The sequence below is a fragment of the Mya arenaria genome, chromosome 3 (genome assembly GCF_026914265.1).
Source record: "Mya arenaria isolate MELC-2E11 chromosome 3, ASM2691426v1".
Classification (NCBI taxonomy): domain Eukaryota; kingdom Metazoa; phylum Mollusca; class Bivalvia; order Myida; family Myidae; genus Mya; species Mya arenaria.
Genome location: NC_069124.1, coordinates 76675557 through 76692736, shown reverse-complemented (window position 1 = coordinate 76692736; position 17180 = coordinate 76675557). Strand labels below are relative to the sequence as shown.

At 37.0% G+C, this 17180-nt stretch overlaps 1 protein-coding gene across 5 annotated transcripts in view; it reads right to left on the bottom strand.

Annotated features, from left to right (window-relative positions):
* LOC128226929 (transient receptor potential cation channel subfamily M member 3-like) overlaps positions 1-17180 on the bottom strand; it is a 108355-nt gene that overhangs the window by 52536 nt on the left and 38639 nt on the right. For 4 of the 5 annotated variants that reach the window (XM_052937044.1, XM_052937046.1, XM_052937045.1 and 1 more), the window contains one exon: positions 3342-3421. In XM_052937044.1, coding sequence (XP_052793004.1) covers positions 3342-3421 — 80 coding nt within the window. Of the gene's footprint in view, positions 1-3341; positions 3422-5898; positions 6312-7301; positions 7396-17180 lie in introns of those variants that run through there. The other variant, XM_052937043.1, reaches the window with a different exon arrangement.

Genomic DNA, 17180 nt, shown 5'->3' with positions numbered 1-17180 from the left:
TCTGGTACTGCCATAGTGCATCACAAGGTGGACAGAAAACCCATGATTTCATTGTTACCCTCTGGTACTGCCATAGTGCACAACAAGGTGGACAGAAAACCCATGATTTCATTGTTACCCTCTGGTACTGCCATAGTGCATCACAAGGTGGACAGAAAACCCATGATTTCATTGTTACCCTCTGGTACTGCCATAGTGCATCACAAGGTGGACAGAAAACCCATGATTTCATTGTTACCCTCTGGTACTGCCATAGTGCATCACAAGGAGGACAGAAAACCCATGATTTCATTGTTACCCTCTGGTACTGCCATAGTGCATCACAAGGTGGACAGAAAACCCATGATTTCATTGTTACCCTCTGGTACTGCCATAGTGCATCACAAGGTGGACAGAGAACCCATGATTTCATTGTTACCCTCTGGTACTGCCATAGTGCATCACAAGGTGGATAGAGAACCCAAGATTTCATTGTTACCCTCTGGTACTGCCATAGTGCATCACAAGGTGGATAGAGAACCCATGATTTCAGTGTTACCCTCTTGTACTGCCATAGTGCATCACAAGGTGGACAGAAAACCCAAGATTTCATTGTTACCCTCTGGTACTGCCATAGTACACAACAAGGTTGACAGAAAACCCATGATTTCATAATGCTACCCTGTCAAGACTGCCATAGTGCACAAAAAGGCGTAGGTACAAGTAACCATCATTCAATTGTTACCCTGTCAGAAACATCAGCTGATCCAACGGCTAATTCGCTAAATGCTTGTGAGATGATCATCCTGAAATCTTCAAACAACATGTGTTTTCTGCTATAAATCAAACCTTATTTCCCAAATCTTTTACTATTAACAGTTATCAACTCAACATTTATGTATACAATTAATGGACGGTGAATGGATTGATAGACAACAAACAATTCCCCAATGTCATTGAAAATAATTTGGCTTGGTCGTTTTCATTTTCTCTTACAGGTGCCCTATGTTCTGAAGTGTTTGTGATCGGTGATTTTTTCATATCTTTAAAAACTTCTTCTCAGCAATTTTATGCACAAAATGATAATATTGTTTTTATTCTTTGGCATTAAGAGTGTTAATTTTGTTTTTAATGTTAGGAAACTACAAATTAAGTTTTTGTAATATTCTATCAATCTAAAGAAGAAATATTTTAACCATTTCACCCATTTGAACACAATCTCTAACATAATGTCTAGAAAAAAATGGTTTAATACGTACTCTTTTCTCAATAGTTTTGAGTAAACACAAAAAGTATATACCGGTACAAAATTTCCAAGAAAATCATAACAGAAAATAAGAAAAATGTTCATTTTTTATTCATAATAAATAAAACCCCTGCTGTTAGAAAACTTACCCACCTAAATCACTAAAGCATTTGCAGCTGTATTAAGACTGTATTGGTTGATTTTGGATATTCAAAAACTGTAATGTTAGCATGTTTTCACAGAGGCAGCATAAACAAATCAAGGAGTCCATATACAACTCCACTTTTTTATTTTTGAATATCATTATGAAGGCAATGGTATGTGTTTTTTTAAATGAAGTTTATGTATTAAAGCCATGGAGATGTTTTATCCCTGCAGATTCTGTTGAAAAGGAAACAGGTATAAAAGTAGCCGTATCAGTTTATCGGTCTGTCTAAACCAGTGTACCTTTCTTTACTGATCACTATTTGTGACCAGATATATTTGTTTAAAATTGTTGTTTTTGTCTGGTAGGGTTAAGGCTATTTTTATGTCATATCATGGTCATCAGAATAACTTCTAGTTTAGATTGATAAAATTTATAGCCTTTTGAGCAAAAAAGATTCGTTAAAATAGTAAAAAGGTTGGACAAACCACAACTTGTATTTCTTATCATCTTGACAGAAATTTAACAGTCAAATAATAGGCTTTTTTTTTTTTCAAGAACTGTTATTTTTTTTTAAATTTCTTTGAAGTTGATGGGTAAAACAACATTTTAACTCAGTTGGAAAATAATACAACATGTTTACCAAAAGCTGGCATTTTGTTGGAAATGATAGACACCAGTGTGATACTGGTTAATATATCAAGAGCTGACATAGGACCGCACGCACTTATACATGTTTGCAGCTTTGTCTTAGAAATGAATGCATTAAAGAAAATAAAAAAGTCCCCAAAAAAGTCAATCAAGGGCCATAATTTGTATTGAGGTTGATATGGTGTTATGTAACCTAATGGTGTGATGGTCCTGAACAACTCTGTGATTAAAGTGAAGGGTATTGGAGTTATTTAAACCTGACGCCAAGGCGAGTGCCTAGGGTAGTATAGCCCTCCTTATTCTTAGAATTGTCAAGCTAAAAATTTCACACATTTGGTTTCTACCCTTTACAAATAAAAAAGCTATTTACCAGGTTTTGGTGTATTATATATATATAGGTGCGATAGCACAAAAAAATGATCTTTTTTATGTTTAAAAAAAGAAGAAAAAAAGGTGCAAATAAATCCAGTGAATGAAACATCAATTTGGTGTCGATTAAGACAATTGTTAGAAAAATTGATTGTGTCTTGTCTTTCAAATAAGGAGGGAGAATAAATTACGGTCAACCTTTTATTTAAAGTGACATATTTTTTAAGACCATATGAAGAATTTTTAATATGTTACATACTCTCTGATTGGAACAACAGTATACTTTAACCAATGAAAATTCAGCTTTCATCTGACTAGCCTACTTGACACTTGTTACGCAAATTTTGTCAGATTCAATTAAAACAATGCGACACATGTGCCTAGCTGATTGATTTACATGTAGTGTTGTTTATACACCATCAGTTGACAATCCAATTCAACTTCAGGACAGGAAGGGCATTATTACTGTTAACTACTGATGAAAATTCTGGGGATTATTTGTCACACCCCCCCCCCCCCCCCCCCTACTGGGGGATGGATAAAAATTCCTGTGGATAAGCCCCCCCCCCCCCCATGATAAAAGTTCCTGTGTGGGACGTGGATAAGCTCCCCCCCCCCCCCTTAATTGCCGTAGAATATGGACATGTTTGTTGTAGCCCAAACTGCCTAAATTTCTCCACATAGAAATCTGGAAGTGACAATATCTTGAAAGGAAAACATACTAAGAAGTAATTTTTATATAGCTTTTATAATGACCGCTCTAGGTGATAGTTTTAGGTGTACCAGCATAAACAAATTGAAATACTTTTACCTCAAAAACTGCATCCCAGAGTGTATATATAAACAATCTTATTTGAACTTACAATCTTACAATGACAGGCTGACCTTTGAATCAGAAAAAAATGTTCCAATCTTTAAGTATTTTTTTTTTTATTAACATCATTTACTTACTTTCCATGGTCCCTATTGCTGCGAATAAACTTGCTGCATTCTCTCTTTGTGAACGTCTTCTCGATCCATGATCTCTGACTCTTAAAAGAAAATAATCGCATGTTATGTTTAACCATTTAATCTTGACTTTATTAACATTTAAGGTGACTCACTGTTATATTCACTACCAACTGAGCTTGACCTATTAATAGTCAAATTTCAAAACAAGGTTAAAATAGGTCAATAGTCATGTATCGATATGCTAAGGTGAGTGAATACACTCATGAACTTGAGCTGCTTATCGTAAAAAAGTAATACCTTTTTCTTATTAGTTTAAGCTACAATTTTTCTTAAAATAATTAAATAGAGAAAAAGGTAGATTCATTTACAGACTTTCTCTTGCTAAATAACAATGTTAATCAATAGAATGATAATAGAGATTAAACTGTGTCTTTACTGTAATCTTAACAGACCATTATAGACACATTTCAAGGTTTTGAGCTAAAGAGTTAAGGATCTTTTGTCCTTTTTTGGTAGCACCCAAATATGCCTTTATGGAATTAAATGCTAAATATAATCAAATATTTCCTTTGTTTTGATTAAAACTTATACTATGATTATATACACATACAAATTTTACATATTTGGCAGTTGAAAACTAACAATTCCGGTCAAAACCATAATGTTCGAATTCTGCATAACCTGAAACAAAGAGCACTTTTCTCCCTGAACACCCTGTCCCTTAATAAAATCTGGCTTATACCCTACCTTCAGAATGAAACTCTATTTCAGTCAAACATAATTTGAGAAGCTTTTTAAAATATCAAACTTACATGAAGCAAAAAAAACAAAACTTTATCTCATGCACAAAATAAATTTTTCTACGAAAAAACAACTTCTTCACTAATTGAAATTCACCACAAGTTGCCAAGCTAAAGACAAGGTCAGCCAAAATGTGGTAATGTAAGTGCTGTCTGAATCAAACCTAGACATTGCTCATTTTGCATATATTTATGTTAAAGCATAAATTTATCTGTAAGTTACAACTGATTTTTTTAAGATGTCAACAGCACCTGACTAGACAACCAAGAGGTTTCATTTTTATACACCAGGTTAAAAATTTAATTCAATAGGACACATATTATACATTGCAGCAGGACAGTTAAAATTTTGAAATCTCAATCAGGTGGTCAGCCACTAGATAGGGTGGTCAGCCATTGAATCAGGTTGATAAGCCACTGGATCAAGGTGGAAAACCACTGAATTGGGTTGACATGCCACTGAATAGAGTGGTGAGCCACTGGATTGCAGTGGTTAAGATTTGTTTAGATAATATCTACAACTTGCCATTCGGACTTTCATTATTTCCCCTAATCTCATTTTCTGTTGGCTTGCTATTTCCAACTTTCAGACTCAAATTTGAATGGCTTGCCAGTCCAGCTTGGTAATCCCCAAACGGAACGACGTTGTAAGTATATTAACTCATAGCATTTATAATCTCATGTTATGATTGGCAGCATAACCAGTTCATTACAAACTGATTGATTTCAACAGTAATCCAATGGTTAGCTGAAAGCACATAATTTGTTTATTTGTGTCTCCTGTGATCTACCATGTGTTTGGACCGCTTACAATCATCCGCCAATTAACAGATATATCGATTGATCATCTGAACGGATCAGCAGCTTGACGTGTGTGTCTATTGGTGATTTTGACATGTTAATTTGGGCATTTGGGAATGTGTGGAGGATAAACAATGTTTGGGTATTTTCTACTGACTGCTATTTTGACACCCACCTATGTCCACTGATCATACTTATCAGTTACAAATTAATCAATTGTTCTGAAGACCACAAGGTTACCAAGCATAGCTAAGCCATCAAATGAAAAATGTCAGCAAATAACATAATCATGTACAGTTTACACTGATTTTACTTCCATGATCAAATTCAATCATAGGTTCAAAATATGCTTCAAAGAAAAGTGTTAAAACTGACTGTTGGAATCTGCCAGTTAGGTGGTATAAATTTACTGTCCCTCAAAGCTAGATGGCATTGTGATGTGATTTGTTTAATTCACTGAAGAGCATGGTTTGCTAAGTTTGTTTCCAAACAGTACTAGCTGTGCCATGGCAATTTACATTGTATTTAGAAATACATTATGTAAACCAGTTTAAGTAACTGTTCCCCATATAGCACATGCCTTCACTGCATTGTTATGTCCTCAAACATTGAATTATTTAATCTTCTTTTTGTTTTAGTAGGCAATTACAGCTTATATTTTAAAGCTAGTTGCTGCTGGCCCGTTTCCATGGTGTTCTTCCATGCAGTTAAATCCACATAACAAATACTCTGTCAAAGTCTTAAGAATGTCATTTTGTATTCAGCAAGTATCAATCCATATTACAAATTTCTCTAATCAATCATTATAAGGAAGACACACGGTTCTTTTTGAAAATAGATGAGTATATCATGCTCATTAAAATTCAGCCATACTCTACTGTATCAAGTACATAGCTGGAAAAAATGCATTAAAATGTATACAATATAAAGTTGTTGATTTAAAAATTACAGCTTACCGAGTTTTCATGTGAACCAGTGCCAAGAATTGTTTTACGAATGGTAGCGAGATCCTCAAAGATGGAGGCGAGACTCGTGCGAGAATGGTGTTTCTCACCATCATGCTGAACCTTCAACATCCCGTTTGGGGCAGCAGTAAACGCACTAGCTAACTTCTTCATAATTTGCTCCAGTAAACTTGTTATTTACATAAGCTTTACGATTAATTAATGCTAACTTTGCATCTAGTTAAGTTCGTTCACAGTGTATCTTTCTGTGACGTCAGCATAAAAACTCCGTCTACTGTCACAGAACTGTCACGTAGCGTATCAAAGTGCTTACAAGATTAATTGCAAGAAAGCTTGCATGGCTTCAGAAATTTATAATTTAATGTCCGATGTGTCAAAATCTGTCAGAATTATTATCATTTCCTCTGAAAACAACAGCAGAATTAATATGTTTAAAACATGGTCCCGCAGTTGCAAGGTTGCATGCTAGATGAACACAATGCATGATCCTACACATAAAGATATGTTCGTGAGACAAAAAAACACTATTTAATTGCCTTCATCCATACCGAAACAAGGATGCTCAGGCCTCCATGTCAGAGATTTTCACTGTTTTGGTGCAGACAGGAATTTACAACTGCAACTTTGCATACAGTTGCTCTTTCCTCTTTAAAAACAATAACTATTTACAAATGAAAACAAGTAAGTTATATATTTACAATAATTTCATATTAAGCCATAGCTGGAATATTTTCTAAAGGATTTATTGTTCTATAATCAATAGAGCCTTCTGTAGAACTGTATAAGACAAGATTAGACTTATGAAAAATTTCCTCATTTAAAACAATCCCTTATTTGCCAACATTACAAGCACTGAGTTAGTAAATTCTTGGCACAAAATATATCCCAAGTTCAAAAACGACTATGACATTATAACATAATAATTCACTACTATCTGAGCATCCCTGAAAGCTTTGTGTAATGGTTTTATTGATAGAAATGCTTGTTATTTCTTGTTTGATGTTCCCCTGCCCACCCCGTATATTTGGCCTGTTGTTTTCCAGCATTTACATTAAATGCATTTTTTCCGAACAAGTGCTGAGGCTTATCTATAGTCGTGAAGATACAGGTCAAACTCTTAAAAACCAACTGCTATGAATTAATTTAGTACCCTGCATTTCACTGCTAATAAATACCAGTGATTACTAGAACTGTGTTCCAAACTCTCACATTTTACAACAAAATGTCATATTGACTATCTTTAGACTGATGTTTTGAAATAAAAATCACATATGAAGATCAATATGTCAATACATATTTGATTAAATATCTGGTTGCAAGACATTAAATTTTAATTTCCAATCATCCTTACATTTCAATTACACGTACTTAATTAGTGTTATTTATCAACACACCACATTTAATCCTCACAGCCCTGTTAATTAAAAAAAGCAGCCAATCATTGTTATATTGGCCAATGAGTGTGACAATAGATCCATACAGCTCCCACAATTAGCCACAACTAGCCAACCCGCCATCCAATCCAGAATTGGAGTCCATCATCTCATTGTGGACAGCATGACGTTTTTTTCCTCTTGTGCTGTCACGTTAAGTGAGAAGTATGACAGGCCGCCATACAGCCGACAAACTGCACCAATACCGATACACTCTCCGTGTGCACTTCATGGGAAATCATTCACTTTCCTCCTGTGTGTTTGCATCACTGTTTTTAAGTGCATTTTATAAATATGAATTAATTGATTCATCAAAATAACAAGAAAATCACACTTGTTCGTATATCAAATTAATGTGAAATGATATTTTTTCAAAGTCAGAACTACAAGTTCCAGGGTTTATAGCCAAGAATCACGATATGAACCTGTTAGAACACTGGCAAATATTCAAGGCAAACTCAAGGCGGCAGCCCAACATAAATCCCACAGACACTTTCTTACTGGGTATAATGATATAGATATTACCATGCAAGAAAGCAGTATCGGTATGGTCAATAGATTTGTTTTATGACCCTGGTTCTGCAACCCAATAATAAAAGTCAATACCCTGTTGCATTTGGCTTTTCTGTGCAAAAACAAAAATGATGTTTTATATGCTGAACTTGCCCATGATCTTTTCTACTAAAAGATTGACCTTTATTTGGCTTTATATATTTAAAAACTATTTTTTTATGAATAATCTCCATAACCTAAGATGCGCAGTGAATCATTCAGACTTAAATCCATATCTTCACCAGCTTATTGAAAGGGCCACACAGCAGTTTGAACAATATATTCAAAACGAAAGTATCATACATGCCATATCCCCTGGAATTTTGAGCTGTCCCCCGGAATTAAAAAAATAATTCATTTCTGCATTTATTTATTTTTTAAGCATGTTTACAGTAATTATAATGCCCTTCCTTTTCTGAAGCTTAATTAGATTATAAACTGATGATGTGTTTAAACAACACTAAATCAAACAGCAAGGCACATGTGTTGCATTGTTTTGATTGAAACTGACAGAAATTGAGTAAAAAGTGTCAAGTAGACTGATCAGAAGAAAGGTCAGTTTTCATTGGTTGAACTATATTTTCGTTCCAATCAGAGAGCATGTAACATATTACGAATTCTTCACATTTTGTTCCAAACAAATGTCTTTTTAAATTAAAGGATAAATATTCAAAAGTGACAGATACAGAATGAGATTAAAATAACTATTAGACAATGTTGTTCTTTGTCATGCTTCACCTACATGTAACATACATGCATTGACCTTCATCGCCAATTTGGGAAAATGACAAAAGTGAAACTGAAAGTAAACAACTCAGAGAGAATGACTCAGTCTATATTTATTACAATGATGATGCACTCTATGTTGATGAATGCCTAAAGGGAAGATGTTTATGAATCTTAACAGAAAGGATGAATTTACTTTTTGATTAAATGCAAACAAATCTGACTAGCAGACATCGCGAAAGTTCAGAAATAGTCTCAGTCATTCAGACCAACAGCCTCTGATATTTTGTCGGTCAAAAAGAAAATTTGCTGGTCCGACAATTTTTGTTTGGAAACTTACTTGTTTCAAAGCCTTTGTTGCTAATTTTACATTTACATGAAATAAAAATGTATTAAGATATTAACCAGTTAAAATGAACAGAAATAACAAAAAATTCTTTCTGCTTTCGTCTGCTTCGTTCTTTCTTTTTTTGCCAGGTTTTGCCCCGGAATATAATTTTAAGGTAGCCATTATTTGACACTCACGATTAATTGCAATGAAAATTCTGATTGGTCTATTTGTTGGCATTTTTTTTCATAATCGAATAACATGTTCCAAATTTGTTCCAATATATACACAGTAGTAAACATTATTTGGTAATTTATTGCAAAGGGAGGCAAATGCTGCATGGTGTTTGACTTAGTGCGGTACGCATTCTTACATCTACACTACCCGAAAAAGACATCGGATTCGTAAACAAATGGTTATTTGACAATATCATTGATAAAAACGTGATTTTCTGTTAACCAAAATAAATTATTCTTACTTTTAAGCTGTGTTTGATAATTGATAAAGATAAAAATTTAAACAGTCAGGACTGTCAGACCGACTGTTTTGGCGAAGTCTGGACTAGTATTTGGGAATTGGAAGAAATGAAAAATACTGATATTCATTCCATTCTCTCTATTAGTCTGAAAGTCATCATTTCTGATAGTCAGGAGATTTTTTATCCTTTCTCTTAAAAGCATTAAATTGTCTCTGAAATATAGTTTTCTATAAAATATTTTGTAATGCAATTGAGTGATTTTATTATGCAATATGACAGTGTCTCATTAATGGTATCAATGACTTAATGAAGTGTAAATAAAATACTTCTGGATGTTGCAAAAAAGTGGAATGGAAAATGGCAATGATGAAAATTCCCTGGTGTGTGACTCAAATCCCCTGGATTTATGAACAAAATCCCCTGGATTTATGAACAAAATCCCCTGGGAAGACTTTCAAAAATATGGCACCAACAAGACAAGGAACAAGACACCAGATGAATTACAAGAAAAAATAGAAAATTGTCAAACACTCATATAAAATTTATATCATTGTGTACAACTCCATGAATCTTACTTACTGATGTAACACATTGCTTTTCAAACTTTCAGTTTTGGCAGATTTTCAAATTTAAATATTTACTGGAGTTGTCCATAACCACTTAAATCCCAGTAAGTTTAAAAATAGCGCAGGTATATTTATCTGTACTAATTACATTACTTTAACATGATAAATATACAAACATCATGGCTTTCTGGAAGAACAAACATTGCAAGGAAGCGGAATACTGCTGTGAATAAGTCAAATAAAAATCACCATTACAAATAAGCGTGCTTCAGGGTCACGTCAGGTATAAATAACAAATCCTGCAGGCGATGGGACACTTGCGGTCGGTACTAATTTCTGAAACATCATGGGCTAAACTAGAGTGAATATCAATACTGTATGTTATCTTCCTACCAGAGCCTCCATTATCTTGACCCTCATTAATCTGATAAATATAACGATCTAAAAATAGTTATATATTCTGCTAAAAATAAAACGCCGGGATACATAATTACAGCGCGGAAATAGCCGAACAAGCAAAAACTCATACTCGGACTGCAACACGACCAATCCATTTGTATGGATTCGACGTCATTCTGCTAAACAAAGAGCCAATTGAGACAAAAAAATGGGTTAAAACGACATGAATAGAAGTAGTTCTTTGGAGTTTGTGGTCTTAAGACTACCTGCTCGCATGCGCAGATAGTCTAAAAAACATAGACACAGAGCCTGACAGATCAACATCAGTGATGAAATTACTAGCTGGCATTGACAGTTCAAGGCTTGTTATGAGACCATGCTGTATTTGCTGATTTTGGGACTGTTTGGTGTCTGGTCCCTTTAAATGTGTCTTTTAGCGTTATGCATAGAAAACTGTGTGAATTTTGATTATGAAACCATATACTCAACTGAAAGAACTTTGGGAATTCCAGATATTGAAAAATCGATTCCTATCACATGACTGTCTCTGTATTATTTTGTGAATTTTCGTTATCAATGGCCCAAGATGTATGCAAAATTGCTCCTGGTGACATTTTTGGACACAATTATATGGCAATTGAAAAAAATAAGTATTTTGAATGAATCCCAAAAGTTTGTATTAATATACATTAAAAATAATGATAGAATCAATAAGTTTGTATTCATAACAAATTCCTTCCTTTCTTTTGTAAATATTTGTCAATTATTTACTGTCAAAATCAAGATACCCTGTCAGCCAAACATATCTTTGTGTTTATATGACATAAAATACCCACAAGGGGAAAATTAGCTACCGATGGGTTGATTATGAGCATATTGACTCCCCTTCCCCCCAAAGGTAAATCATCTTGTCATATAAATATGACATTATGCAGACATGCAACCATTTACAAAACACCTTCTCACACTCTGATACATGGATATATCGGAATGAACACTCTGCACAATAATGACCTAATACTGCTGTATCATATTTTCATGGCATACTCAATAGCCCTAAAGCTCATGGGAAATACAGTTAAATTAAAAGTTCCATCAGAATGACTTATTCCCAATATATGAAGATGATGTTTCCCAGTGAAATTCTTGAGTAAAAATTGACAGAATTCCATCATTACTGTATGTAGGATTTCCGTAACATTCATGAAGGCATTTTTTTACAATACTGATCAATCCATAGTACATTTTAAAATTTCAGTGTTACTCAAAGAGTCAAATATCTACAAATTACAAACTTCTTTACCATACAGTTACAATAAATTGTTTCAGTTCCCCCTGGAAGATAGATAACATTAGTGTCTCTTTTCTTGACAGTTTGTAATGTTTTGTGTTCATAAAATATTCATAGCAACATTAGCACGCTTCAACTTCTGTAAAGGCAGTGTCTAGCAATGCCAAAGACATCAAACTGTTAGCTGCAAATCGGGCCAGATTAACAGTTTTTCCATTTTAATTAAATGTAAATGACAATAATTATTTAACTATCTTGGCAGCAGCTTAATCTGTAAGTAAAAGCTGATGGTTTTGGGGTGAGAGCCAGTCTTTTACACACAAAAAGAACAAGACACAATCATAAGATTTGGGCAAATCAAATGACGGATGCACTGGCCTTCAGACGGTCAAGGGGTTCTCTATATGGGCTTTATATGCTAGAGCTTGGTCAGCAAAACGCGAACAATATCAGACTGCCGCAAAATAGAAATAATGAGACAGTTTTATGAAAGGTTGTTCAATAAATATCTTTGTGTTTTTATGAATATGGAACTCATTTCATTGGCTTTTTCAGGCATGGACATTTGTGTTATCTTACAATTTCCAACACATAGCCAAGTTCTAGCCAAGACAAGCCAAAATACAAGGAATTCTGACCAATGACCCTTTTGTGAAAACTACTGATTAACTGATATAGGTCTTGCATGTGACACACCATCTTGTCCTAGTGACCATTTACGTGAAATCATTTCAAAACTGCCTTAATTATGCAAGTTACAGCCCGATCCAGCAATTTACAAGGAATTTTGACCAATGGCCCTTAAGTGTGACCTTTGCCTTTGACCTGAATACATGAGGCTTACATGTGACACATCAACTTATCAAAGATATGATGAACATTTGTGCCAAGTAATTTTTAAATCCCCTTATGCATGGCATGTCTGTTTCAGACCAGACATTAAATGATGACGCCAAACCAACATCCAGCCTGCATGCCCATCCTTATAACCCAATGTTAGATTTTATTCCTTCAGTTAAAAAATGGAAATGTTAATGTTAAAACTAATCCCGATGAAAAGCATAAAAAGAATCCAAACTGAGGTAAGCAATAAATAAAACATCATAAAATCATAGTTTCATGCTGTTTAATCTCTTTTTAATTTGTATAGCCATAATATGATCAATATGTGGAAATAAGATCACAGTCTGCAATTATATTCTGATACTCATTAATGGATGTCAACATTTATCCTCATTTTTTTTTCTTGAATTTTCATTAAAAATGCACAACAAGCCTCTAGTTTTCTAACCACAACTTGTGTAATTTAATGACTTTCAGTTTAATTCTACAATGTTTACACAGTTTTCATTTGCTTAAGAACAATTGGAGATGGTTTTGATACAAAAAGTCTGCTTTGAAAACTTAAAAAAGGAAATTGAGGAAAGTCAGGATTCAATATGAACCAGTATTGCTTTTCAAGTGTCTATCAGGTTTGCTGGCGAAACTAATTACAGTCCTTTAGGCAAGCTTAGTTTAATTTTGTAGTTGAAAATTGCATTATTGCTCTGTATTAATAATAATGCACATAATATTAAACACTGGCCTCACCATCTTGGTTGCTTTTGTTTCCATAAGCCTGGTACTAGGCATCACCACCTTGGTTGCTGTTGTTTCCACAAGACTGGTACCAGGCCACAGGTACCAGGCCTCACCATCTTTGTTTGCTGTTGTTTCGACACTCCAGGTACCAGGCCTCGCCATCTTTGTTTGCTGTTGTTTCCACAAGACAAGTGACAGGCCTCACCATCTTTGTTTGCTGTTGTTTCCACACTTCAGGTACCAGGCCTCACCATCTTGGTTGCTTTTGTTTCCATAAGCCTGGTACTAGGCATCACCACCTTGGTTGCTGTTGTTTCCACAAGACTGGTACCAGGCCACAGGTACCAGGCCTCACCATCTTTGTTTGCTGTTGTTTCCACACTCCAGGTACCAGGCCTCACCACCTTTGTTTGCTGTTGTTTCCACACTTCAGGTACCAGGCCTCACCATCTTTGTTTGCTGTTGTTTCCACACTTCAGGTACCAGGCCTCACCATCTTTGTTTGCTGTTGTTTCCACACTCCAGGTACCAGGCCTCACCACCTTTGTTTGCTGTTGTTTCCACACTCCAGGTACCAGGCCTCACCATCTTTGTTTGCTGTTGTTTCCACAAGACTGCTACCAGGCCACAGGTACCAGGCCTCACCATCTTTGTTTGCTGCTGTTTCCACACTCCAGGTACCAGGCCTCACCATCTTTGTTTGCTGTTGTTTCCACACTTCAGGTACCAGGCCTCACCATCTTTGTTTGCTGTGTAAGGCCTCGCCATCTTTGTTTGCTGTTGTTTCCACAAGACAAGTGACAGGCCTCACCATCTTTGCTTTTGTTTCCACAAGACAGGTACCAGGCCTCACCATCTTTATTTGCTGTTGTTTCCACAAGACAAGTGACAGGCCTCACCATCTTTGTCTGCTGTTGTTTCCACAAGACAGGTACCAGGCCTCACCATCTTTGTTTCCTGTTGTTTCTACAAGACAGGTACCAGGCCTCACCATCTTTGTTTGCTGTTGTTTCCACAAGACAGGTACCAGGCCTCACTATCTTGGCTATTTTTTTTCCAGGCTTACAACCTTGGTTGCTGTTGTTTCAAGGTTTCACCACTTTGGATTCTGTTGATTCCACAAGACTAGTACCAGGCCTCACCACCTTGGTTTCTGTTGTTTCAACAAGACAGGTACCAGGCCTCAACACCTTGGTTTCAACAAGACAGGTACCAGGCCTCACCATCTTTGTTGCTGTTGTTTCAACAAGACCGGTACCAGGCCTCACCACCTTGGTTTCTGTTGTTTCAACAAGACAGGTACCAGGCCTCACCATCATTGCTGTTGTTTCAACAAAACTGGTACCAGGCCAAACAAACTTGGTTGCTGTTGTATCTACACGACTGGTACCAGGCCTAACCATCTTGGTTATTGTTGTTTTCATGCTTACAACTTTGGTTTCTGTTGTTCCAACATCTTGGTTACTTTTGTTTCCATAAGACTGGTACCATGCCTCCCAACCTTGGCTGCTGTTGTTTCCATAAGACTGGTACTAAGTATCATCAACTTGGTTGCTGTTGTTTCCATAAGACTGGTACTAGGTATCATCACCTTGGTTGCTGTTGTTTCCATAAGACTGGTACTAGGTATCATCAACTTGGTTGCTGTTGTTTCCATAAGACTGGTACTAGGTATCATCACCTTGGTTGCTGTTGTTTCCATAAGACTGGTACTAAGTATCATCAACTTGGTTGCTGTTGTTTCCATAAGACTGGTACTAGGTATCATCACCTTGGTTGCTGTTGTTTCCATAAGACTGGTACTAGGTATCATCAACTTGGTTGCTGTTGTTTCCATAAGACTGGTACTAGGTATCATCAACTTGGTTGCTGTTGTTTCCATAAGACTGGTACTAGGTATCATCAACTTGGTTGCTGTTGTTTCCATAAGACTGGCACTAGGTATCATCAACTTGGTTGCTGTTGTTTCCATAAGACTGGTACTAGGTATCATCAACTTGGTTGCTGTTGTTTCCATTAGACTGGTACCAGGCCTCGCCATCTTTGTTTGCTGTTGTTTCCACAAGTCAGGCACCAGGCCTCGCCATCTTTGGTTGCTGTTGTTTTCACAATACTGGTACCAGGCTTTACCATCTCAGTTGCTGGAGTTTCCACAAGACAGGTACCAGGCTTCACCACCTTGATTGCTGTTGTTTCCACAAGACTGGTATCAAGCCTCACTTGGTTGCTGTTGCTCTTAGGCCTCACCACCTTTGTTGCTGTTGTTTCCACATTACTGGTACCAGGCCTCAGCACCTTTGTTGCTGTTATTTCCATTTGATTGCTACCAGGCCTCACCATCCTTGTTGCTGTTGTTTCCAAATTACTGGTACCAGGCCTCACCACCTTTATTGCTGTTGTTTCCAGGCTTCACCTCCTTCATTGCTGTTGTTTCCACAAGACTGGGACTAGGCCACACAAACTGGGTTGCTGTTGTTTCTACAAGACAGGTACCAGGCCGCACCATCTTCGTTGCTGTTGCTTCCACAAGACAGGTACCAGGCCTCACCATCTTTGTTGCTGTTGTTTCTTCAAGACTGGTACCAGGCCTCATCATTTGGGTTGCTGTTTTTTCCACAAGACAGGTATCTGGCCTCACAACCTTTGATGCTGTTTTTTTGCACACTCCAGGTAGCAGGCCCCACCATCTAGGTTGCTGTTTTTTCTACAAGACTGGTACCAGGCCTCACCACCTGGGTTGATGTTGTTTCCAGCCTTCACCACCTTTGGTGCTGTTGTTTCCATAAGAATGGCACCAGCCCACACCACCGATGTTGCTGTTTTTTCTTTAAGACTTGTTCCAGGCCTCACCATCTTGGTTTCTGTTGTTTCCAAGTTTCACCACCTGGGTTGCTGTTGTTTCCACAAGACTGGTACCAGGCCTTACCATCTTGGTTGCTGTTGTTTCCTTAAGACTGGTACCAGGCCTCACCACCTTGGTTGCTGTTGTTTCTAGGCTTCACTCCTTAGTTGCTGTTGTTTCCTTAAGATAGGTACCTGGTCTCACCATCTTGGTTGCTGTTATTTTAGGCTTCACTCCTTGGTTACTGTTGTTTCCACAAGACTGGTACCATGCCTCATTACCTTTGTTTCTGTTGTTTCCAGGCCGCCATCCTTATTGCTGTTGTTTCCACAGGACTGGTACCAGGCCTCAACACCTTGGTTGATGTTGCTTCCAGGCTTCACTCCTTGGTTGCTGTTGTTTCTAGGCTTCACTCCTTGGTTGTTGTTGTTTCCTTAAGACAGGTACTAGGCCTCACAACCTTGGCTGCTGATGTTTCTAGGCTCCATCCTTGGTTGTTGTTGTTTCCTTAAGACTAGTACCAGGCCGCTCAACCTTGGTTGGTGTTGTTTCCAGGATGCCTCCGTGGTTTCTGTTGTTTCCACAGGACAGATACCAGGCCTCACCATCTTGGTTGCTGTTGTTTCCACAGGACAGATACCAGGCCTCACCACCTTGGTTGCTGTTGTTTCCACAAGACTGGTACCAGACTCCATACCTTGGTTGCTGTTGTTTTTAGGATTCACCACCTTGGTTGTTGCTGTTTCCACAAGAACGGTACCAGTCCTCAACATCTTGATTGCTGATTCTTCAGGGCTTCACTTCCTTGGTTGCTGTTGTTTCCACAAGACAGGTACCAGGCCTCACCACCTTCGTTACTGTTGTTTCCAGGCCTCACCATCTTGGTTGCTGTTGTTTCCAGGCCACTTCCCCTGTTATGCTGTTGTTTCCACAAGACTGGCACCAGGCCTCACCATCTTGGTTGCTGTTGTTTCCACAAGACTGGCACCAGGCCCCACCATCTTGGTTGCTGTTGTTTCCACAAGACTGATACAAGACTCCACACTTTGGTTGCTGTTGTTTTTAGGAATCACCACC